The 26,971-nt window shown below is 42.0% G+C and overlaps 1 protein-coding gene across 1 annotated transcript in view; it reads right to left on the bottom strand.

The window, feature by feature from the left end:
• The window catches only part of Ctnna3 (catenin alpha 3), a 1,347,523-nt gene that overhangs the window by 1,290,837 nt on the left and 29,715 nt on the right, over positions 1-26,971 (bottom strand). Inside the window, exon 2 of the mRNA XM_041655198.1 lies at positions 11,998-12,101. Within this exon, the coding sequence (XP_041511132.1) occupies positions 11,998-12,096 (99 nt within the window). The 5' untranslated portion in view covers positions 12,097-12,101. The remainder of the gene's footprint in view (positions 1-11,997; positions 12,102-26,971) is intronic.

Below are 26,971 nucleotides of genomic sequence, written 5' to 3' on the forward strand. Positions count from 1 at the left end.
GTTCAGAATATCGTGTGTGTGTGCTCCGAATATTGTGTGTGCACACGCAGGCATGAGAATGCAGGTACCTGTGGAGAGCATCAGATTTCCTGGAGCCTCAGTTACAATATGGGTACTCAGAACTAATGTTAGGTCCTCTAGAAGTACTATGAATAGTGCTTTCTCTTAATCACGTAACCATCTTTCCAGGCTCCAGACAAGATAATTTGTGAGGTGATCTCTTGATGTATTATTTATATGTAAAAAGCTGTAAATAATTGATGTATAAAACTTGATACATTTGTAGATAAGTACATAGCCTTGAACCTAATCTTATCTTCTATTTTCTCTTAAATCTATTTTATTTTTACTATCTTTATTATAATTTGATAAAAACATGTAACATAAGAATTAACCACTTCTTGAGCTGGACTTCTTCTTATGCCTCTCGACCAAAGAATGAATAAAGAAAATGTGGTACATTTATACAAAGGAGTACTATACAGTGGTCAAATTAATCATATCTTAAAATTTGCATGCAAATGAATAGATCTAGAAAACTTCTTATCTAGTGAAGTAACCCAGATCCAGGAAGACAAATATAATATGTCCTTATTCATAAGTGTATTTTAGATGTAAAGCAAAGAAAAAAGAGCCTACAATTTACAACACCAGAGAACCTACACAACAAAGAGGACCCTGAGAGAGACATACATGGATCTAATCTACATGGAAAGTAGGAAAAGGCAAGATCTCCTGAGTAAAATGAGAGCATAGGGATCATGGGAGAGCATTGAAGGGGAAGAGGAGGAAGGGAGAGGAGCAGAGAAAATATATAGCTCAATAAAAGCAATAAAAACTATTAACTTTTTATTAAGTTTACAGTATTTTACTGTTTGCTATCGGTCGACTTATTTTGAGGATTGTGTGATTTTAACATGTACACTATGGTTATCATTTTCTACTAGAAAGTGCCTGACAATAGCTGCTTTTTCCTATACTTTGAGTTTAAGGATTTCAGATTCCCCATAGAAGAGGTATCATACATAATTTGTTACATTGTGTTTGGTTCATTTCACTTCGGATGCCTGCCAGGTTCATCCATGCTGCTACAAATGGCAGGATTCATTTATCTTCACAAGGCTGAATATTTGAATGCATGAACATACATTTTCTGTATCAGTTTATCTTTTGACAGACTTTAGGTTATTTTCATAACCTTGTAGCTATTATGAACAGTTCTATGATGACATGATATCATTTAGAGATTCTGATTTCCTTTTGATAAACTTCCAAAAGTATCATTTCTTGGTTATATGCTACCTCTATTTTTAACTTTTGGAGCCACCTTCATTCATAATCATTATTTATTAACAGTTGTACAGTTTACAACTTATTATAGGACCTACATTATGGGTGGATCCATGCATATTTAGGGATAAAACGTATTTTTTGCTGTTGGATGGAATGAACTGCATTTATTAAGGCTTTCTCATCTATGGTGCGAGTTGATTCTGCTTTGATAGTTCTACATCAATGTAACTATTCTTTACTTCCAAAACCAACCCAGACCTGCTCAACAAAGGTACTAAGGAAGGCTGAGGGATTGTGAACCTTTGTGGGCCTCTGAATCAACGTTCAACAGTCTCCCAAAGTCAACCACCAGCTCCTTTCTGCTCATTTCAAGGCAATAAACATTTATTGAGCACATACTGTGTTGGAAACAGTACTGTGGGGATTTAAGAAATAAAAAAAAATGAATAAGCTCCAAGACGGTGATGAGGACAGCACACAGGCTGTACCGCAGCAGGAAGAGCAAATTGCTGATACTTCTTTAAGGACAGACAAGGTTCTGCAGAGCCACAGTCACAAAGATGAAGCGGGCCTTCCAAGAAGAGCCCTGAAGGACATATGGCTTTCCACCAGGAAATCCAGGGGTAAACTAGGTGGTCCTCAACCAGGGCTGGACTCTGGGTGGGAGGTAGAGAGACAAAAAGATTAGGTCTGGATACTCATCTCAGACATAGAGAAAAGAAAATAGCTGAAAATCAGGAAAAGAATTTATGGAGCATGGCTTTCATGGGAGGAGGGAGACGCCTTAGCTCGTCTGTGGAGTATGAGCTTCCGGTTTAGATGGAGGAAGAATGTGTGCAGGACTGAAGGGTGAGTAGGATGATTAAGTCTGTGGCCTGATTAACCCTCTGTTCTGGTACTACAGCATGATTTCTCAGACGCCCTCACCATTTCGGGAGACAATCCAGTTCTGGGGGCATGGTTTATCCTGTTTAGGAGTATGCTGTAACTTAACAGAGCAAATCACCATAACAAATACACACACACACACACACACACACACACACACATTGGGCTTTTATACAAATCCTCACATGTGTGGGAGTGTGTGTGTGTTTTCTAAACCAATTCCCCTAATCATTATCATAAAAAGAAAATTTTTAGAAATTCTAAATAAATAACTCCTCTGTGCACAATGTATCTAGAGTTTGATCAGTTCAAAGTTATCTAGAAGCAAATGTCTTATAGCCAGTCTTTTGTGTCAAAAAGAGAGGAGGGTCACAAAATCACATGGCTTATTTTCAGAGGTGAGCATATTTTCATATTTGTTTTACTTAAACCCTCATGTTAGTTCATTTGCTAGGGATACTGAAAACCAAATGCCACAGATTAGCAAGTTTACACAACAGAAACTTAATTTCTCTCAGTTCTAGAAACCAGAAGTCAAGGAAGCTTGGTTCTTTCTGAAACTATTCCGTGGTTTCCAGAAGCCCAGCTTCTAACCACGTCCTCACAGGTTGTTGGAAGCAGTGAATCTCCAGATCCTGAATTTCTTGTAAACAACTTGTTTTCCTCTGCTCTGAGACAGCCTGCAGCTGCTCTGAGCATGAGACCCTCGGGAGTTCCTGATGGCAGGGGAGTGGTTTCTGGTGGGTTCAGCTGGGACGTGGCTATCCCTATATAAGCTGCCCCTGAACACAATAAAGGGAGCATTCTTGGGGCATTCCTGTTTCAAGGATGACCCGTGTCTCTGTCTTTGTGTGTTTCAATCTCCAGGCACGACACTGGCAAAAGGTCCTATAGTGCAGGCGCCGTATACCATACTGTCACGTGGTACAGGCTGGCACCACAACAGGTCACAGGGACACATTTCTGTATGTCCACATGCATCACAATCTCTATTTATCATGAGTGTGTGTGTGTGTGTGTGTGTGTGTGTGTGTGTGATGACTGTGTATAAGTGTAGGGGTGCCCATGTACCGTGACTCACAAGTGGAGCCAGAGGGTAGCTTTATAGAGTTGGTTCTCCCCTTCCACCCGGGTTCTGAGGATCAGGCTGAGGTGCCAGACTTCTACAAAAGGCCCTTTGGTGCATGGTAATAGCAACCCTTGAGGAAACGTCACCAGTCTACAGAGAATTCTAGACCAGCCATTCCACAGAAGTAAGTTCAAAGGTCATCACACTAATCCCAAGACCCAGTTTCTCACTGCATAAACACATAAACAGGATACACCCCGGCCACCTATTCCTGATCATTTTGTGTAAGAAACAGAGTAGTTACCAAAAGACTGTTGAAACCATTGAATCACAGCACTTCACCAACTTGCTAGCTGAATAATGTATCCCATCCCCATGGGCAGGTGCTGATGAGGAAGGCCAGAACTTATAAAAGATAAAGAAGCAAACGTGTCCTGTGGGCAAATTTGTAATCCCCTACAAGCATCAAAAAGAAAGGCAACTTTAAATGTTTATAGCTGCTGTGAAATGCCTTCTCATTTCAGAAATATTAAAATGCAAGGTGAAGGATATAGAAAATGTGTCTAACCTGAACAAAATTGGTATCTTATGAATCCAAGCTAAGAATAAAAATCATTTCTGTTAAACACAAAAACCCATCTGCGTACTGGAGAGTTGACTCGGGAGTTAAGAGCATTTGCTGCTCCTTCTGGAGGACCTGAGTTCTGAGTTCGGATCCCAGAACCCACGCCAGCCAACTGCAGTCATGTGTACATATACAACATTTTTAATTAAATAAATCTTAAAGTCTGCAAACTCACATATCATATTTAGTGAGTCTTTATTTGCAATGTTCACTTTCATGGCTATCATATACTAGATATATATATTTTTTTAGTTATAAAGTTAGAAAAACATAACAAGGCAGAGTTTTAGGGCAAGCTTTAGAACTAGAGGAAGAGCTGTCCTTGTCATTGGCTGATATAATGTCCAGCTCAGCAATCCCCACATCGCAATCACCTGGGAGCTTTCAGGATGACTGCCTGGCGCTACTCCCTGAGATTCCGATTTAGCTAGCTTTGTGTGGGGCCTGGGCGTCAGGATTTTTTTTAAAGCCCCCCAGATGATGTTAGTGGGCAGTGAAGGCTGAAAACCACTGGGCTAACAGAATCCTCAACGGTAACAGGAATTTTCGGAATTGCCTGGTTAGCACTCTGCTGCCAACGGAGACTTTTGTGTCTCTCGTAGGATTTGGTCACAAACAACTCCACCACAGTTTGTATCCCATGAGGCTTTCAACTGAGTGTGAGACAGTACCCATCCTTACAATTTCTTCTGGAGTGAGCACAGAGTATCTCAGCCAGAAAATGGTCACTCCAGAACAGGGACCTGAAAACTATCCCTGGAGAAAAATCTGGACACGCGCTTGTTTCTGACAATAAGAAATGTCTACTCTCATGCCAGGCCCATTTGTTTAGATATTGTCTATGGCTGCCCTCATACTTGTGAGGACAGCATAACTGCAACACAGGAGCTATCAAATCTGAAGCTATTCACTATCTGGACCTACTAAAAAAAAAAAAAAACATGAAGATTCCGTCATTGGTCTAGAGTCATGGAGGTTGAGCCTATCTCCAGAGATTGTCAGGGGATTCTATGAAGGATTGAGTCACCTGTCAAGCGGCGTAAATGACCACAGCTTCGGAGATGGGACTGTTCCACCATTTCACCGAGACAAACACCATTGCCCCCCTGCATCTCCTAATGAGCAGGTGGGTCGTGTTTTTCAGTGTCTGACACCTGGCTGCCTATAAAATCAGTTTACAAGTGAGGGGAGGCCACATTTCAAAGCTAAGTTAAATGTGCCATCTATGAAGTCACAGAGGAAAAGATGAGCTGTGTTTGAAAGATAAAAACGTTAGTGGTGGTACTAAACGTTGTGGGACACCCTTATAATCCCAGCACCCAAAAGGCTGACAAGGGGTGACAAAAAGTTAACATGCTGGTGGAGTGGGGACAACAGTATTGGAGCAAGTAGGAAAATACCATTATTTGATATTAAGGGGGGAAAAAGGTCTAGGAATCAAACTGAGGAGAGGTGAAGGGGTCCGGCTGTCCTGACACCTGCCGGTGGCTCATCTCAGAGCCCCCAGGTCTGGGGACACTGTGGACACTGTGGACACCAGGGACACTGTGACAAATGTCACATGTGCTCCAGCTGGAGCCCACAGTATTTCAGTCAACTCACTACTGGTTTTTCTTTGTTTCACTTTAATTTTAAAAAGCAGCTTCCTTTTTCTGAACGATTTGTTTCTCAGGAAACGCTCTAGCCTAGCAGCTTTCCCCGGGGAGCAGTTTCCTGGCTGTGAAGGATGCAGAAGTTGAAAAAGTCACTGTATTAGACTCAGCTGTTCTGAAGCACCTTCAACTTTAAAACATTATGATAAACTTTATTTCTTCATCCTCCCATAAAAATAACATCGTTATGCTTATTAAGCATTAGGCCTGTAAGTACTGCAAAGACATTTAATTTACTAACTCTTCAGATCATATATTAAAGTAAGAAGTCCAATATTTACTCGGGTAAATATTACTCTACGAGAACATGATGTGTGTACAGAATTGTCTGCAGGACTTCCTTTGACCTTTGAGGTTGGTCGCGGTATCCGGTCTATTGATGGGATAATCAACAAGGGTGCACGTAAGAAGTTTAGAGATATCAAAGAAGCCCTGCTAGCTTCGTCCCTGTGGCGGTACTGTAACACTGACCAAAAACAACTTGGAGAGAAAAGGCTTTTATTTGACTTACGGTTACGGTCCATCGCTGACTGAAGTTGGGTCGGGAACGCAAGCGAGAACGTGGAGCAGAAACCACAGAGGAATGCTGCTGGCTGGCTTGCTCCCTGACTGGCTCGGAGTCTCGTGCTCAGTCGGCTTTATTACAAAAGCCAGGACCACCTGCCGAGGGACGCCTTGGCCCATAATGGGCTGGGCCCTCCAGCGTCAGTTACCGATCAAGACAAACCCACCTAGTCACGCCCACAGGCCAATGTGGCCTAGGCAACTCCTCGAAACACTTTCGACCCAAATGCCGCTAGTTCATGCCAAACTGAGAAAACTAAGACAGAGATATAAGTAAATGATACTAAGTTCACACAAAATGGGCATGGACAACAATCGCAATCTGAAAGAAATAAAGGGAAATTCTGTCCTTGGAGATTAAGAACACCCAAAGGTGACAGAAGTCCTTCTGATGAGTCAGAAGCCAACCAGCTCTGTCTGGAGAAGAGAGGGAAATTCGCTCTTTGAGCCCCTTGCAGCCACTTGTATAAACTGACGTATGTGACTGCTTACCTAAATGCTTGCTTTTTCTCTTTCTCTCTCTCTCTCTCTCCCCCCTTTCTTTCTTTCTTTTTGGTTTTGGGACTCAATAAGAAATTTTTCTGAGTTGGAGTACAGCAGAATTCTCCCTAGATGGCTGCGAAAAATTAAAACATTGTATTTAAAGGAGCTGCCACTGGCACTATTCATGTCTCTCCTTGCCGTGATGGCCCCCATGGACCTATATATTTGAATACTTGCTACCCGGTTGGTAGAAATGTTTGTGAAGGATTAGGGGGTACGGCCTTGTTGGAGGAGGTGTGTCTCTGGGGTGAGCTCTGGGGTACTCAGTGTGTCTATATATGTAAATATTTAGGACACTGTATGGAAGTGAAAATGGGGCAGAGCCATGAGGTATATGAGAGTTAGTAACGAGAGCCATAAAAATAATGTTCATTACTGATGCTCTAGTCCTGTATTTGCCTCTTTAAAATGCGGAACGTATTTAAATCGTAAAAATACATCTGAACTTTTGCCAAAAAACCTTTATAAAGGGATTTATTATTTTAAGAGATTTTAAGACTATTCCTTTAACCCACATTCAATATGAATCTGATGCACGGAAGATTATATTTCGTGGAAAATGAGATTATTGATGGATCCATTACATAATGACTTCGGCATGATCTAGCGGTTTATGTCCCCTTCGGAGAGGCAGCACAGAGGTGCAAACCCCTGGAAGCGCAGTTCTGCATAAATAGACTTTCTGCACTCCACTGCCACTTTCCGATCTCAAAAGTGATAAAATGCAGATGCCTGCAGTTGCAATCATAAAAATGTAATTGCCGAGAAAAAAAATTATTTCTGACCCATTGGAGGAATTTATTGCAAAGGGATGCACTGTGTAAGTTATCACACTGAGAAAATGAAGGCGAATGATTGAAATCTATCCCGGGCTGAGCCTCCCTGCAAAATGACCTGGTGATTTACCTGTGCTCAAGAGAAAGAAAAAAAAGATGAAAGATAAATCAGATTTGGCAGGGAAGACTCTGATTACTGTAAAAAGAGCAGAATAAAGATTTATGCATAAATGAATTAAGAACTTGGAGTGACAGCATAGTTAGTATCTATGACCAATTACTCCAAAATTAAAGTGTAATTTTGATTTTGAATTATGTGCCAAGATAAGTAATTCCAGTGCAACTTCACGAGTAAAAGAATTTGACATAAAGATAAACAATGAGGAAACGTGAGAATTTTTTAATGGAGCTACTAAACTGGTGACTTTAATGTAAAGAAGATGCAGTTCTATTAAAATGTATTTAGCATGATAAGTACTGTATCATCTGCTTGCATAAACCATGCAACTATTGAAACTAGGAACTCTCTGGAAGGGGCAAGACAAGGACAGGACCTAGGAGCCTATTGATACAGAAATCAATAAAATTATATATACACATACATAATTATTATTAAGCAATTTTAGGAAAAGCAATTCTTGCCATTTGTCATTGTGAATGAACCACATTTTTTTTCTTATTATAGTCTTCTTTTTATTTTTTTTAAATTTATTTATTTATTAAGGATTTCTGCCTCCTCCTTGCAACCGCTTCCCATTTCCCTCCCCCTCCCCCGATCAAGTCCCCCTCCCTCATCTGCTCGAAGAGCAATCAGGGTTCCCTGACCTGTGGGAAGCCCAAGGACTGCCCACCTCTATCCAGGTCTCGTAAGGTGAGCATCCAAACTGCCTAGGCTCCCACAAAGCCAGTACGTGCAGTAGGATCAAAAACCCACTGCCATTGTTCTTGAGATCTCAGTATTCCTCATTGTCCGCTATGTTCAGCTAGTCCGGATTTATCCCATGCTTTTTCAGACCTAGGCCAGCTGGCTTTGGTGAGTTCCCGATAGAACATCCCCATTGTCTCAGTGTGTGGGTGCACCCCTCGTGGTCCTGAGTTCCTTGCTCGTGCTCCGTCTCCTTCTGCTCCTGATTTGGACCTTGAGATAATGAACCACATTTTCATTGTTGCAGTCAACAGTGTCCACAGGCACAAAGGAAAGCACTGCACAGTCTCACACGGGAAATCACAGAATAGCACAAAATACTGATTTTCAGGATCTCAAAGAGGGGGTATGGAAAATGGGAAGTTTGATCGAACAATACAAATTCAGGTGGGGGGGTTGTTGACCTAAGAGCCATGGCCTCTCATTTATCACACAGTAAACTAGAACTAAAATATCAAAATATGGGAGAAAGGCAGCTATTTGAGGGAATGCTGTGATAGTCTCCCATGAAATAAATGATCATTTGATCATATGAGTAACCATTCTTAGTCAGCATGTAAGACCTGATTTTATGGACTGGACTTTTAAATTTCTTAAAAAATGTTTTTATCAGCATAGCTCATGCATAAAATGGGTCTCATGCTGACATTTTCATGCACATATAAGATTATTTGGGTCACACTCATGCCATCACCATTTCTTACCCCATCCCACTCACACTGTTGGATTTTCCTGATGCAGAGTTGACGGAATCTGTTCACTGATGCACATCTAAATATTTTACCTTTAACAGCGAACCTGACAGAGCCAGACTCTCCTCTTGGCCTACCTTCCATCGTGCACCAGGCCCCTTCTTCCAAAGACACTAAGCTCTCAGGGTTCGCTTGGGTAAAAAACTACAGTGGCTTTATATCTGATTATTCAAAAGTGTTCTTGTCTTTTCTGGGGATGCACAGTGGAGCAGCTCTGAGGACAGACACGGGACATGTTCTCACTGAACTCAAATTGAGACCCACTACTGAGAAGGCAATTTAAAACATTTTGGTGACAGCTGAGTTTTATATTAACTATTGCTGTCTAAAAGGCACTAAAACCTGAAATTAGTACTGCTTAAGCCAGTTCCTGAATACGTTCATGTTGAGAGACAAAACAAAATCATCTATCTATCTATCTATCTATCTATCTATTTATCTATCATCTCTCTTTCTCTCTCCCAGGCTAAATTAAGACTCAGAGTGTTCCTATCTCTTTCTTCTGGGTGCACTATTATGTCTGGCTTTATTTTGCTTTCTCTGACAAAGTTCACTAAAAAAAATTAGAATCTCCCTGGAGTAGGGCAAAGAAAATTAAAACACATTCAATTTGCTACCGAGGAACTAACATTAGTGCATTATTTCCTTCTAAGACAGTAAAATAGTGGGTGATTTTCTCAAACCTTTATAATACAGAGAATGTAAACTCAGTGGATAGTGCAGGCCTGCCACGCCTCCTATTTGGGAGGATTAGGTAGCCTTGGCAACATATGCATATATGTATACTGGGTATGTATATATATGAACATACATATATATGTATGCATATATGTGTATACAAATATTCAGACATATGATGAATTAAGCTCTGGGAATCTAATTTGTGAATAGCATAGTAACTATAGTTAATAACACATATTCTATGCTTGGATGAAACAAATCTACAGTTTAGATACACATTAAGTGTCTTTGCTACACAAATACAAAATAATAGTTATGGACAATGATAAATATACTCATTAACTTTGCTATGGTGAAGCATATACACACATATATATGAACTAAATGTTATATATATAACATATACATATATATATATATATGAACTAAATGTTCAGGGGGGAAATAGTATTTCTAGCACAATGTTTCTCAGGAAAAAACTCTACCTTATTATATTTTAAAGAAATTACTGTATGGACAAATGATATATGACAAAATTGACAGATGAGGGGCCGGAGAGATGGCTCAAGATGCTGCAAAAGCAGCAAGTGCTTTTACAGAGGACCCAGAGTTTGGGTCCCAGCATCCATAACAGGTGACTCACAACCGCTAGCAATTCCAACCCCCGGGGGTCCAACCTTTTGTGACCCTGAAGGCATCTGCATACTCCTGGCTTGCACACACACACACACACACACACACACTCAGAAAAATAAGTATTTTTAAGTAATAGACTTTTAAAGGCTAAGTATACAGTCCTATAAGGTCAGTTATTTTAAGATAATAAATCTTAGACCTTAAGTCTACTGGGGTTTTACAAGGAGAACCCTATGATGATGAAGGCCAAGTGTGCATCCACATAATTCTGTTGTGCTAGAATCTGCTTTATGAGAAAGTTCTTACACACAGCAACTAGTCCATAAATTATTAATATTTGTAGTTTCATATGATTTGAATATTGCTAAGACCTATAAGAAAATTTCAGCTGGGGCATTGGCAGAGTGATATGCTGAGCCTCAATAAACATTTAAGAATCATCAAGGACAAGCAAGCAAGATAAGACAGCAGTGCATCAGTGACTGAGAACTCTCTCACAGACAGGAAAAGTAGGCACCCAGGTGCCACATCCACAGCGTCTCACATGAACACGATCGCACAGTTAGGAGAGTTTTACCTTTTCCAATTAAATAAAATTCTTCCAGAACATTTGCGTCCTCTTAACTATCTAGGTGGAACCAATATCATTTAGAGAGATGGTTATGATAGCTTTAGAACATACTAGGACACACACAGTTGTGCCCACTGTATCTTTGCCTGCGAATTCCTACCGACTGATACGGCAAGGTACTTGACCAAAGCATCTACTGGTTTCTGTTCGTATGTAAAAGGTGGTATTCGATAGGCTGTGACGATGCCTTCTGCTGATGCCAGCACTGGAAGGAACCCCAACTGAGGCAAGGGGATTGAGGTGAGCCTGGGCTATACAGGGCAACCCTGTCTCAAAAACTAAATAAAATGTAGTTTCTTTACAACCCTTTCTCTGCCCATAACAATATGGCAGCATCCTTCATGACTATCAAGTTCTAAGGGACCTCGAACTCACAGAGATCTGTCTGCCTCTGCCTCCCAAGTGCTGGGATTAAAGGGGTGTGTCACCTCTGCCTGGCTTATATACAGTTCTTAACATTGTGATACACACATACAATCCCAGAACTAAAGTAGATGAAGCAAGGGGGGGGGCATATGTTAGAGGTCACTCTGATCCACATAGACCCTATTTCGTGTGTGTGTGTGTGTGTGTGTGTGTGTGTGTGTGTGTGTAATATTGCAGTTAATGCCAAAAAAGAATCTGAGGGAAAACTTTCAGAATTACATTAGTAAAATCAAATACATACTTTTATGTTTTAATACATAAAACATTGGGAGGAATTAAGACAAGGTCTCCATGTATAGACCTGACTGTCATTGAACTCACAGAGATCTATTTGCCTGCCTCTGCCTCTGGAATGCTAGGATTAGAGATGTGCTCCACCACACCCAGAAGATACCAGTTTAAACAAAGGATGCTGTTAGGTGCTGTAGTCATTCATACCTAGAGCCAAAGCCACCCTTGACTCAGTGCTATTCCCACCATCTTGAATTCTGCTAACACACAGCTGTAGCACATTGCAGCACCCGAAGTGCTCCTACCTGGATTATCAGCGGCTCCAGCAGCTTCTCCACAGTGACTGTCTGGATCTGCAGGTCGCGAATGTCCAAATTCAGGGGAATTGGTGCTTCTGCCGACATGGTGCCTGTACACGGACACACACAGAATAAAACAAGGCTTATCAATGAGGAGGAATTCTTTCCAAAGTAGAGGGTTCCTGACAATCATGGAATAAGTGAGTCTTCTGTTTGGCAGGTCTTTTCAGTCCTCTGAGGCTCAGGGTGCCAAATCCACCATAGGAGAAGCAAGAGGCTCCCAAGCTGTTGTCTGCTCGCATGCTGCCTGGGCTTAGCTCTAATGTATGCTAGTAAATTCATAACTGACTTTCAAACTTACCAACCAGGCTTCCGTTTAATCAGTAGTCTTAATTGAAAGCTATTGCTGATCTCTTGATACATATCTGAGTAGGCAGGTCATCTGACTTCCATGAACTGGTTATGCTCAGGAACTTTGTATGTTTGCTGTTTGCCCATTCTTGTCAAGACTTAGATTAGAAGCCTGAAGACATGTGGTGTGTGTGTGTAGGTGTTTTCAAGGTTGCTTATTTGAGAGTTTGATTGTGAAAGAGATTGGGCAATTTTCTTTCTTGTATAGAGAAGAAACCAATAAGACTTTGAATAGCTATTAGAGGAAAAGAAGAAGCCCAATGGAAAGCCCTGACATTTGGGCAAGACGCAATGGTTTGAATGAGAAATGTTCCCCAAATCTCCAGCATTTGAACACCTCCTCCCGGCTCCCCTGACATTTGTTGACATTGTTAGGGAAGGTTTAGGAAGCGAGACCTTGCTGGTGGAAGTATGTCACCAGGGGCTGGCTTTGAGAGCTTAAGGCCTCACCCTACTGCCAGCTTGCTCATTCTGCTTTGTGATTGTGGTCAAAGAAAGGAGCTCTCAACTTTCTGTTCCTAGCACCATGCTATAGCTGCTGCCGTGTTCCCCACCGTGATGGACTCTTAAAGCTCCAGAACCATAAGCAAGCCCAAATCAACTCTTCCTTCTATGAACTAACCGTAATGTCTCGTCACAGCAACAGAGAAGTGACCAAGTCACCAGACAACGTTAAGAAGAATAGTTATTAAGCCAGGCATGGTACTTTAATCCCAGCACTCGGGAGGCAGAGGCAGGTGGATCTCTGTTTGAGGCCAACCTGGTCTACAAAGTGAGTTTCAGGACAGCGAGGGCTGTTACACAGAGAAACCCTGTCTCAAAAAAGAAAAAAGAATAAGAATTTTTATAAATGATTCTTTAAGATATTAACCTCCTCATCCAGTTGTGTTAGTCTATGCTATTAACCCCAGCACCAAGAAAAGCCAAGAAAGCTGATTCCTGTGAATTTAAGACCATCCTAAATTCCAGGCCAGTCAGGACTACATAATAAGACCCTGTCCAAAAATTAATAATGATAATAATTTGAGAGGCTGTGGAGATGGCTCAGCCAACAAAGTGCCCTTCTTGTAAGCATAAGTCCTGAGCTGGGATCCCCATCATGCATTTGAAAGGGAGGCAAAAAGAACCAACAATGACTCAATCAACAGTGAGGAGCAGGAAGACAGAAGCACTCCGGGGGTTTGCTGGCAAGCTGGGCTAGCTGAACTGCTAAGCTCCAGGTTCAGTGAGACACCTTTTCTCCTGCCTAAGACCCAGGACTGGCATGATGGCTCCGCAAGTACAAATGCTAGACCTGACGAGCCTGAGTTCAACCCTCAGAACCACGCAAAGGTAGAAAAGGAAAACTAACTCTGCAAAGTTTTTCTCTGCTCTCCACACTCACCAATGCACACACACTGCTCACAATAATACAGTAAATAATCTAAAATAGGGTGAAGGGTGCAAGAGGAAAACACAGACGCTGACCTCTGACCACCAAACACAGCTGTACCTGCACATACACACGCACAAAAGCATGTACACACACACACACACACACACACACACACACACGAACCAATCGCTGAGATTTTCTATTCTTAATCACATAATCATGATTGGCATTTCATAACATATTGAAACTGACACTGAAACTAATCTATCAGCCATGGACACTATTAACTAAATTACTAAATCCACAAATCTGTATTAACCCTTGTCTGTCAATCATCATTCAGGAAGTGTTTACTCATGTCCACAGAGATAACCGAAATAAATCATAGATAGAGGAAAGTCATATATATATATATATATCAACTTAACCTACTTTAAAAAAATAAAGGAAAAAAGGCTCAGCAGTTAAGAGCACTTACTGCTCTTTCAGAGGACCCACGTTCAGTTCCCAGCACTCCCATGACAGCTCACACCCATCTCCATACCCAGGAGATCTGTCCTCTCTTCTGCCCTCTCTGGGCACCTCAACACACATGGCGCACAGACACATACACTCAGGCACGCATACATACACGTAAAATTAAAATAAATATTTTAAAAAGAAAAGAAAAACTTACAATGAACAGAAATACGCATCTATCAATAGAAAACCTTCCGACTTAGCGTATCCCTGCTCTCACCCACAGTTTCCCACAGCTTCGGGCTTAGCAAATTGACCCCCACCAAATAAAAACACCCTAACAATCTCCCTGGAACCATGAAGGAAAAAAGAAATAGAAAGTATGAAGATTGCTCTAGTTTCTCTGGTCAGGAGTTTTAACTAGAAGGGCAAGTAATGGTTCTCTTTTTAATTCACTGATTGGCAATAATCGGACAGCTAGGTGGACGGGTACAGATTTACATAATATCAATCTTTTCAAGGCTCTCCCTAATCTCAATAATCCTAGGAGACCGAGTTATTCTCTTTCCTATATGTGTTTCCACCTCAGAATTGTAGGGTAGAGTCCATGTGCCTGCCCATCCCTCCGGTGAGAGTCTCCTCCGACTTTCCCCGCAGACTCTTCCCTTACCCCTATCCTCGGTCCATAAAACCAGCACTGGTTTGCTTGCCAATCTCCCCACGCCTAGTTCCATCCCACAGATCCATACATTGCTATTGTGTGTATTCAAAGATATCCGTGACCCCTATGTCTATGGATAAGTGGAAAGATCAACACTTCACCAAGAGTGCCATCTAAGCTGTGAACTGGATGCAGAGAGAGATGAGACACAGAAACATCCCATAAGTAATCATATATATTGGTTCTCACCTTTGTGTTATATAATTTTGACATTGATAACAAAATTTGTTTAAATAAAAATAGAAGCAAATGCTGGAGAGCCTACTGCTCTTCAGATGTCATCCCACATGGCCACTCTCTATCATTTACTTTTTTATTATTGCTTTTTGAGAGAGGTCTCGCTATGTGGCCCTGGCTTTCTTGGAACTCTCTATGTAGATCAGGCTGGCCTTAGACTCACAGAGATCTGCCTACATGCCTATCAAGTGCTGGGATTAAAGGTGTGCGCCACCACACACAACTCAACGAATACGTATCGACACAGATACATAAATTAATGGTAATAAAACTGCAATGGCTATAATGATACAGCTGGGGTTACTTGAACGAGAGTGTGCCTCCACATCATGGATGTGGGAGGGGCTCATAACATCCCACCCCCTCCCTGTCGGCGATTCATGGTTGCTGAGGACGGGGCATCATTTTCTTCAGTGGTGTAGCCACTCATATGTTGCCCATGCTCCAGGAAATAACCTCCTGCCGATGCTCATGCAAGCAACCCCAGTTAAACTCAATGGGCCACACACAAAGACAGATAAGTGGGAGGGCAAAGAAGGGTTTCCGTGGTAGAGGGAGAAAGGGGGGTGAGAGGTGGTAATGTAATTTGAAGAGTGAAAATCACTGAATTTTTTTATAGACATGTGTGAAATTGCCAAAGAATTTTTAACTGTGTATCTGAAATATTCTTGAGAAATTTTCTCCCCAGTGACTTAGCATCATATTTGTACATAATCTAAACACTGCAGTTCAAATGTGCTTATAATCAAATATTGTTATAAGACTTTTATTCTTTCATGTGTCTTCAGTGAAGTTTAATATTAAAAACAGGGATAATTATACTGAAATTCTCAAAGGAACCAATTATGACAAACTTAATAATTGATAAAAGCACTTAAGTACAGTCATATGCTCCGAGGTTTTCTATACTATTCAAGGCACCAGTGCACGCTCTCTACTTCACAGACACTATCAAGACGTTGTACAGTTGACACAAGAAAGTAAATACACGGACTGAAGTGGGAGGAGAAGGACACTTTATAAATCGAGTGGGATGCCCCAGCATCCCCCTTGCTGTTTTTAAAATATACTATATTTTTACAATATACTATATATATTATATACTATATATATATATATCCATTTGCACTAAATGTTGACAGTTTTATATAAATACCACCAGAATAGCTGATTGCAGAGATAGAGCAAGTTTTCTGAAACACAGCACTTTTCTAGATAGTTCTCTTAGTGAACATAATCCAAACAGCCCACGTGGGGCTCCCTCCCCACCTCAAGGCAATCAAACGTGCCCTTGTTCTCAGTCTGTGCTGAACTCCATTGCAAGTCACTTACAAGGACTGTTATCCCTTTACTTTTTGTTTATCTGTTCTTGGTTCTGAGACAGGGTCTCACCCAGCTGATAGCTCAGACTGGCCTAGAGCTCACTATATAACGTAGACTGGCTTCAACCCTCCTCCCTCAGACTCCCAAGTTCTTGGACTACAATCATGAGCCACCCACCATGCCTGGCTCTCCTTTACTTTTTTCTTTTTCTTTTTTCCTTCTTCTTTGTTTTGTTTGTTTGCTTGGTTTTTTTTTTTTGTTTTTGTTTGTTTTTTGAGAAAAGGATTTCTCTGTGTAGCCTTGCTGTCCTGGAACTTGCTCTGTAGACCAGAATGATCTTGAACTCATAGAGATCCGCTTGCCTCTGCTTCGCGGGTACTGGGATTAAAGGTGTGTGCCAACACCACCTAGCCTTTCTTTATCTTTTAAAAGCCAGTTTGGTTTAAAAATTCAGGTTGTATTAGGATGGATAGATAGATAGATAGATAGATAGATAGATAGATAGATAGATAGATAGATCACAAGTGTATCAATGGTAATGTGCATCACCATTAGGTGATGTGTGATACAGTCAATGACCTTTTGGTTTAGACTGTTACTATGATATGTCTCACTCCTTTTCACTGTATAATTTCCTTAAAAGTATAGTCTCTCTTCTCAGACATTCTTTCAAAATATAGAACATATTCTTTTTAAAAAAACAAAAAAGAATCCTAAAACTACTAGCACATGTTTTCTCTGAATGCAACAAAGGACTGGAATGTTTTGGTTTGAGTTGGTTTTCAATCATTCTACCTGTCACTTTTCTTCCTTGTAACAAAGACATATCAAAACTGACAGAACATTACCATGGTGGCCTACTTTTTTTCTTAATGTGTCACATGATTTGAATAGGAATGGATCCCATAGACTCCTGTGTTTGAATGCTTGCCCCATAGAGAGTGTCACTATTGGGAAATGTGGCCTTGCTGGAGGAAGTGTGTCACTGTGGGGGCAGGCTTTGAGGTCTTAAAAATTCAAGTCAGTTTTACCTTCTGCTACTTGCAGATCAAATGTAGGACTTTAGCTCCTTCTCCGGCACCACATCTGCCTGCACACTGCCATGTTCCACTATGATGATGCTGGTCTATGTGCACGCTGCCATGTCCCACTATGATGATGATGGTCTATGTGCACGCTGCCATGTCCCACTATGATGATGCTGGTCTATGTGCACACTGCCATGTCCCACTATGATGATCATGATCTGAAACTGTAAGCCAGGCCCAATGAAATGTTTTCCTTTGGGGAGCTCACTGACTCCAGACTGACAGCAGGGGAACCAGCACGGGACCAAACTAGGCCCTCTGAATGTGGAAGACAATTGTGTATCTGGGGCAGTCTGTGGGACCACTGGCAGTGGGACCAGGATTTATCCCTGATGCCTGAACTAGCTTTTTGGAGCCCGTTCTCTTTAGGATACCTTGCTCAGCCTAGATATAGTGGGGAGGGCCTTGGTCCTGCCTCCAAGTGATGTACTAGATTTTATAGACTCCCCATGGGAAGCCTTATCCTCTCTGAGGAGTGAATGGGAGGTGGAGTTGGAGGAAGGTGGAGGGAGTGGGAACTGGAATTGGTATGTAAAATGAGAAAAGTTTTTTGTATTTTTATTGAGTTCTACATTTGAGAAAATATTTTTAAAAATAAATAATTTAATTTAAAAAAATGTTTTTCTTTATAAGAGTTGCCATGGTCATGGTGTCTCTTCACAGCAATAAAACCCTAAGATAATGTGTATGAGTGGCCTGCATATATGTCTGTGCACCACTTCAGAGGTCAGAAGATGGCATTGGACCCCCTGGAACTGGCATTAACTGATGGTTGTAAGCCACTATTTGGGTGCTAGAACTAGAACCCGGTTCTTTGAGAGAGTTACAAATGCTATTTACCACTAAGCCATCACTCCATCCCCCAAATGATGTACTTCAATATGTAACCCAGAGTCAATCTAAATAAAATATGTCTTTTGGTATATAACAGTACAGTCTGATCAAATGCATTGTTTACCTGCTAACCTGCTTATGACAGGTCCTTGCTACATAAAGATCAAAATTGCTGGGCTAGAGGTATAGCTCAGTGGTTAAGAACACATATTTCCCTTCAGACAACCCCAGGTCAGTTCCCAGCACCCATTTCAGGCAGCTCATACATAACTCCTGTAACTTGAGCTCCAGGGAATCTGATACCTCTAGCCTCTATGGGTGAGTGTGTGTGTGTGCAGACACACAATTAAAAATGAAATAAACTGGGCTGGACAGCTAGCTCGATAGTTCTTACCGAGGAGCAGGGTTTGGTCCCCAGCACCCACGTGGTGCTCACAGTTGTCTGTAACTCCAGGTTTAGGGATCTGATTCAGTTTTCTTATCTCCTAGGGCTCCAGATATGGTTCACATATGTACCACAGGCAAAGCACACACATCAAATAAGTAAATCTTTTTATGAAATAAATATCCCTTTGGGAAGGGGGAAGAATTCAAGGTTCTTGACATTTGTTTCCATCTCAGGGGCAAAGATGGGGAACATTGTGGTCAACCAAAAGAATAAACTGACGTCTTTAATCCCAGCACTCAGGAGACAGAGGCAGACGGATCTCTGTGAGCTCGAGGCCAGCCTGGTCTACAAGAGCTAGTTCCAGGACAGGAACCAAAAAGCTATGGAGAAACCCTGTCTCGAAAATAAAAAAAAAAAAGAGAGAATAAACTGAACCGTCATCAAACTTTAAAAATGTGTCTCTGCTGCAGAACTCATAATGGGCTTGCAAAGCTGCACCGAACACTAGAAACTGGAAGCAAGGGAGAAAGAGTGGGGAGAGGAAAAATTATGCACAACATGTGTAGAATGTTTCTAGCAAAGAGATGAAATATAAACCTAATTAAATCAAGGTACCTCCTAAGACTATTTCATGCATTTAATTCACATTAGGTGGAGAACATTATTCAGAAGTTTACTTTTCCATGACAAAATTATAAAATAATAAACGAAGTCCTTGAAGGACCTTGGCTGTACATAATCACTATTCTACGAATAACTGCGCTTTCTTATAAAAAGTCTTTCTGATCTTTGGTATCTGTCCCGTTCAGTAATCCTGACTGATTGGAAATCGGGCTGTGCGTGGTAGGACTGCAGGAGTTTGCAAATGAAGCCGAGGAAAGGTCAAAGCCTGTCCACTCGTGACTAGCCTCTCACAGAAACACAACAACACAGGTCCAGAGCAAAACTCCTGCCACACAGTAAGTGTCACATCCTAAACCACTGGAGTTTTATAATCTATAAAATATTAGGAGATAGGGAGGACCTCCAAATACTCAAAAAAAAACCCAACTCTCTTATAGTTAGCCATCATTTCAACAATATTCTAGGCTTGGGTGAGTAGAAATAATGAGGGTCTTACTACACCATTTAACGGGGGCGTTTGCTTTTACAAAGGTCTTCTTGAAGTTGATTTCAAATCTACCACTTTTTAACCCTTACCCAGCAGAGACAGTTTTATAAAGTGGAAAAAGTGTCGATTTGGTGAGAGACGAGGACCAAATTCCAGTTTTCAGAATCTTAGGCAGGAGAACGAATCTCTTGACACAAGTAATAGATCTCTCTGGCAACAAAACTCGGGCAAACCTATCCAATCCTTCCCTATCTTTTGTTCTACAAAATGCCTGAATTTTCATCTATTGCCCTGCTTGAAATTAAATTTGAATTACTTTAAAATTGTTTACCACTCATTTCTGAAAGCAGTAAATGGTGGTGGATTATGAGGGGCACGAGTTTGTCATCAATCGGTATGAGCTAGCTCACGGCTCACCATCTAATACCCTGAGCGTGTCTCTATTACGGTACACCATGTGCTGTGTTTTTCTCCTGCCCTGGCAACAACAGGGAAGGGATATTAGGAGATCACATTCCTATTGCCATTCCAGCCTTCCACACTCCCACCAGAATTGGTAATTACACTCTGCCTACAACACTCATTCTCTATTCCACAGCTCCCAGCTCTCCTAAAAGTCACTTTCAAAGTCAGCAGCAGGGCAGAGATAGCCTCAGGAGAGGCTTAGTGTGTGACGTTTATCATGAAGCAGAGAAGGGGCATGCAGATGCCCAGTTGTCTTTATCCCTCCCTTTACACTCCTTCTGGTAGCCAAGTCCCTGGTGCTGCCAGCCACACTTAGAATAGGGCTTTCCCTACCCCTCATTTAATCACTTTTAGAAACATCCTTATAGATGTACCAAACAGTGGACCTCCTGGGGGATTCTTCCTCCAATCAAACTGACAGTGGAAGTTAGAGATTATCATAATGATTTGACCTGGATAACAGCAACAGAAGTGGCCATATCAGGCCAAGTGCAGATACATTTTGATGGTTGAGCCAACTGGAATTCCTGAGTAAACATACGATAGAGACAATTCAAGTTTTTGTCTAGAGCAATTGGAAAGAGAGTTGCCACTAACTGGGGTGAGGGTAGACAAAGGAATAGTGAGATGCTGAAGAATCTGAAAACACCGAGCTGGACGTTAGACAACCAAGTGTGTTCAAAGCTGGACGTTTACGAGCAGAGTTGGGAAAAGCAATCTGGAATGCAAATATAGATGTGAGGGCCAGACACACGTGTGCATATACCTTTAAACTCAGAAGGCAGAGGCAGGGGAATCTATGTGAGTTTGAGGCAAGCCTTGTCTACATAGCAAGTTCCAGGCCAGCCAGGACTACAAAGTAGGACTCTGTCTCAAAAAAGAGACAGAGAGACAGGCAGAGAGACAGAGAGGGGAAGGAGAGAGAGAGAGAGAGAGAGAGAGAGAGAGAGAGAGAATATAAATGTCAGAATTGCCAGCATGAGAGGGAACAGAGTGGACTGGTGAGGTGGTTAAGCACCTGCCATCGGAATGTGAAAACCAGAGTTCAGATTCACAGAACACACATAAAATGCCAGGCAGGTATGGCAGACTGCCTATATTCCTAGCCTTAGAAATCAGAGATGAGGAATATGAAAAGCAAGCTGGCTAGTGAGTGGGCATACTGGTGAACTCTGGGTTTGACTGACAACCCCTACCTCAATGAATAAGATAAGATGGTAAGAAATATGACATGACCCTCAATGGCTTTGTCCTAAAACCCTAACTAGAGGCAGCCGGGAAATGAAGGAAGCCTGTGACAATGAGGAAACCACAGGCACACAGAAAAACTGGGTCAAGCGAGCTGCGTGCGCTCTAATGGAATGACCCCAACTCTTGCACCAACCAGGAGTGTTTATAAAGAAAAGCTCAGGGAGAGGAGTTAGCTATTCTCTGCAGGAAACCTCTGCAGGCTAGCAGTCACAGGCTGTAAGCATCTGGGAGGAGGAAACTGCGGCTGTTAGTTTTTGCACACATTGGTCAAACATCCATAAACTCTCACGCTTGCACCAGAGGAAAGCTTTCTCATTTCCATGCCTGACCCTTAAGGGGAAGACTTGGCCGGTTTCCCATGAGTCCGTGGCCTTGGTCCTTGGCATGGCTGGGTCATGCCAAACAATACACATTCACTCAGGACTTCCCTCAATAGGGATTGCACTAGCTCCCTACAAAAGAAAGAAAACAAGAGTGCAGGCTAGAGAGATGGCTCCCTGGTTAAGAGCACTTACTGGTCTTCCAGCACCCAGACCAGGTCTATAACCTCCTATAACTCCAGCTCTAGGGGATCTGACACCTTCTGGCTTCCAGAGGCACCTGCATATATGTAGTATGTATTCATACAGACACACGTACGTGCATATATGTAGTATATACTCATACAGACACACGTACGTGCATATATGTAGTGTATGTTCATACAGACACGCATGCATATATGTAGTAGGTACTCATACAGACACACGTATGTGCATATATGTAGTATATACTCATACAGACACACATACATGCATATATGTGGTATATGTTCATACAGACACGCATGCATGCATGTATGTAGTATGTGTACACGCACATAAATAAAAAGGAAGGATTGTGAATAAAATAAGACCCCTACGGGATTAAGATGGCTAGAAAGAGACCTGCTTGAGTCAGAAGACTGTTACCAGCGGATGCAAATACTCTCAAATTTGTCTTCTCATATTTGGTCTAGGGCTGCAAGTGTAGCTTGAGGCTTGTGCAAGAGGGTATGGCCTTGCTCCAATTCTGTGGTAGAGCTATGATATAGCATATCAGCCATAGAGGGGGGGAAAAGATTTGAATTGAGAAATGTCACCACAGGTTTGTGTATTTTCACTTGTCCTCAACTTGGGAAGACTGTAGACCCTTTAAGATGTGCAGCCTTGAAGGAAGCACATCACTGAGGTTTTGAGAGGGTATAGCCTTGCTCCAATTCCTGAAAATGGGCTTTCTCTACCTCTCCCTTCCCCTCCTCCCTGTGTATGACAAAGGGACTGTAAACCCTTCCCACTGTAAGTTGCTTTTGTCAGGGTAGTTGAACATATCACTACAGAAAAGTAATTGACACAACCACAGACTGATGTTGCCTTCGAGTGAACTATAAAAATATGTCCTATCTGGGCAGATGAACTGGAACCTACTCTGAGGCACCTTCAGAGTAGGTTCAGTGCTGCAGCTGAGAGAAGGAAGGCTCACAGTTTGCCCAGCAAGGGAGGGCTAGATCTCCTGCCCACTTAGCAGAGTGATACATGGCAGCCAGTTCAAGACTGCCTGCCCCCGACACATTTTGTTCTTTAACTGTCCAACATTTTAGCACTGTTGGGTCCCCGTGATTAAGAGCATTGGCTCTGATGCTTGACTGTCTACTGAAACCCAAGCTCTGCTCTCTGCTTACCAGGAACTTGGTTTTTACGTCTATATATCTCCCTACATGCGCACGCTCGCATACACACACACACACACACACACACCACAAGTGTGGAGGTCAGAGGACAGCCGTGAATTGGTTCTGTCCTTCTGCCATGTGGGTTCTGAGGATGGAACCCAGATTGACAGCCTTGGTGACAAGCATCTTGACCAATTCAGCCACCTCTCTAGGCCTTCCCTGGGAACTTTAGACGAGCGGCTGGACTCTCTCTCTCTCTCTCTGAATATTAGTTCTGCCACTGTTAAGTGAGAATAATAAGAACACCCTCCCCACAGAGATTTTAAGGTGAAATAATGCATATGTAGACATGAGTAGCCTATATACTTTGGCCCATATCTCTGGCTCCTAGCAAGGGTTGGACAATGTTAGTTGATGCTGTTATTCCATTTTCAGTAAGATAGCCGAATCTGCTTGTGTGCATTTAGCATAAACATTACATCTGTACAGCCCATTATTATTATTCAAGACTGCTTCCACTCCATCCTCATAATGAGAGTTTAAAATGGAGCTCCCCTCTGGTGCCTCCTTGTATTCAATCTCTTGACTAAAATCTAGCATAATTCCTGCATGCCGACTAATTAGAAACGTAGTATGCCTAAAGAATCGAGAGGAGAAATCTGGATGAAAAGCAACCTTCTGCAGGACTTTGAGCCCTTTGAAATCAATTCCAGAGAGGTGAGTAGGAGGTGTGCTCCCTGCTCCCTGCTGGGGTTACAGTCCTTAAGTGCACTGAGCCTTTATCCTCAAGAGTGTAGTTTTTCATTTCCTCAGCTTCCAAAACTTAGGTGCTTCAACAGAATAGAACAGTCTGTATTAGAACAAACATTGGATATTACAGGCATGTAGTAACAGAAACTTTTAAGAGCTTCCTGCAGTGTGGTATTTGAAATGTGGTTTCATTAAGCCCTGGGAAAGTTGTCTCATTAATGTTCTTTGAAAAATTATCCAATTGATCGTTCCCTCCTCCCACAATGGTAAGTTGATAAGAACCAAACAGAAATCAAAACATGTGCTTCCACCAGGTAGTGCTGGTGTGCACCTTTAATCCCAGCACTTAAAAGGCAGAGGCAGGCTGTGAGTTTGAGGCTAGCCTGGTTTACAGAGTTAGTTCCAGGACAGCCAGGACTACACAAAGAAACCCTGCCTCAAAAAAAAAAAAAAAAAAAAAAAAAAAAAAAAAAAAAAAAGCCTGCTCCAGGTAACATATTTCCTCCAACAGTTCCATACCTCCTAATCCTTCCCAAACAGTTCCACAACTGACTAGGGACCACGTGCTCAAATATATAACCAATGGGAGCCATTTTCATCTAAACCACTACATCCCAGTAATGACCAGTCTACCGATGTGCCCACTGGTGTAGCAGTGACATGACGGTTATGGGGTAACCAATAATTGTCTGATTGAACTCAAGGCTCACTCCACAAGGAAGAGTTTGTGCCTGGAACTGTAAACACAAACCCTTGATTAGGGAGGACCATAGGCCATACCGCAATTATTTTTCTAAAGGGACATAACACCAAACTGTCTTCTAAAAATATACAATCCTATCCATTTTTCTAAAAGCCAAAGAGCTATATTGGTCAACGTGAAAGGAAAGAAGATAATCTAAAATGTAAACATCAGAGAGGCTTTCGCTGGATCACTCAGAACAGAATAACGCTCAGCTACCGCATAAATACGCAAGGCATCAAGTCTAAACACCCAAGGCAAGAGTAACGTGGCCTCCATGTATACTTTCAAGGTGGCTGCGGGTTTTTTGTTGTTGTTGCTCTGAGTCCAGAGTGAGCCTATGGTTTCAACACACCAGCGTATCAAATGCATGTGAAGCCCCTGAGGGCAGTAGCTTGGAAAGACGCAGCACAATCAGAGAATGGTGAAGGGAGTTCTTACCAACCTTAATTTGAAACATAACAAAAATAGGCCTCAAGTTGGCTCAGCAGATACAGGCGCTTGTCGCTAGGTCTGACATCCTGTGTTCAGTTCCCCCCAGGACCCACATAGTAGCAGAAAGAGACTTCTCTGACATCCATACAAGCATCATGGCATACACACTCACGCATATTATCTAGATTGGTTGAGAGAGAGGAGAGACTGTGGTTTTTCAAAATCCTATTTCTCCTTTGTTCCCCGAATAACTGTAAATAATAGAAGCAGTTTTGGTAATATAAAGAAAATCAAGACATAGACCTTGAAAACACTGAATCCATTTTCCAGAAATCAATAAAGACATGGGGGAAGGGAGGACCAGTTATATGTAGCTGTTTTTAAAATTTCACATTTACCTAAGTCCTGGGTTTGGAAGAGGGGTGTTTGCGTGCTTTTTTAAAGTTTTTAAAACTCTAAAGAATCTTTAAACCAAACCACCCAAGCCCACTATTTACAGATATTTTTTAAGTTTTTCTGTGGACTCTGGCTATGTGCCTATTAGCTCTATTGAGCTATTTTCGGTCCCATGTACTACATATCTTTTCCGTTGGACATGGGGGGCTTTCTGCCCTGGCTTCAAAGCCCCGGTCTCATGCTTTTCTCCTGCGCATCTTCCCCAGAGTTGGCTGTAGCTCCTCTTTCTCCGGCTTCCTAGACGTGGAGGCCCCTCCCCGGTTTAAGCCGGGCATTCTGCTCCCTGATCTCACGGCCTCACAAACTCAGAGCAGGCTCACCGTACAGCCGTACAGTCTTAGTGCTATTCACGACCTCTGACTCACTCAGCCGTCTATGGAGTCCAGTCCTCTCGTGTTTCAGGGCCTGCTGATCCTCTGCTCACTAGGCTGCCTCACAAACTGAATTCATGAGTTGCCCTAAAATACAAGTGGTGGCCCATGTCTTTGTTCCCAGTACTCAGGAGGCAGAAGCAGGTGGATCTCTGAGTACCAGAGCAGCCAGGGAAACAGTGAGATTCTGTCTCAAAAAAAAAAAAAAAAGGAATTGCTTTTGCTTTCTTTTATAGTTTTAAACTGCATTAAAGATATCATCCTAAGGCTGGACACCAAACCCAGAAACTTCTAGAATATTCTTTCACTCTGCTTCCCTTCGCATTAGGTCAGTGAGAAGACCAAACTGTGTCTCCCCAGTAACTCCCATATTGGCCAATTCTGTGCCATATTCCCACCTCTGCTCCCTTAGTTCAGGCCACACAAAGTTACTGGGAGTTGGCAATGATACCCCAATTATTCTCCCTTCTTCCAGTTTTGACTCCTCTAATTTAACCTCCAAATCATTCCTGAACTGATATCTTTAAAATAAAATAAAATGCTACATTAACTTCCTATGTAAAACCATCCCAAATCCTCATTTTTGACAAACACAAATTTCAGACTTCAATGACAAACATGGTGGCACACACCTTTAATTCCAGTACTCAAAAGGCAGAGGCAGGCAGATCTCTGTGAGCTCCAGGCCACCCTGGTCTACAAAGTGAGATCCAGACCAACTGGCTACATAGTCAGACTCTGTCACACAAAAATAAATAAATAAATTCAGACTTCACTGAATAGCTCAGTACTTCATTCGAGCCTGCCTCACCAAATTCCTCCATCTCTTTGACACCCCGTCTGTCTGCTTCCCGTTGACAAATAATTTAAAGT

This window comes from Microtus oregoni, unplaced genomic scaffold (assembly GCF_018167655.1).
Source record: "Microtus oregoni isolate MIOR12 unplaced genomic scaffold, Mior012 000007F_ref0000211, whole genome shotgun sequence".
Lineage (NCBI taxonomy): Eukaryota > Metazoa > Chordata > Mammalia > Rodentia > Cricetidae > Microtus > Microtus oregoni.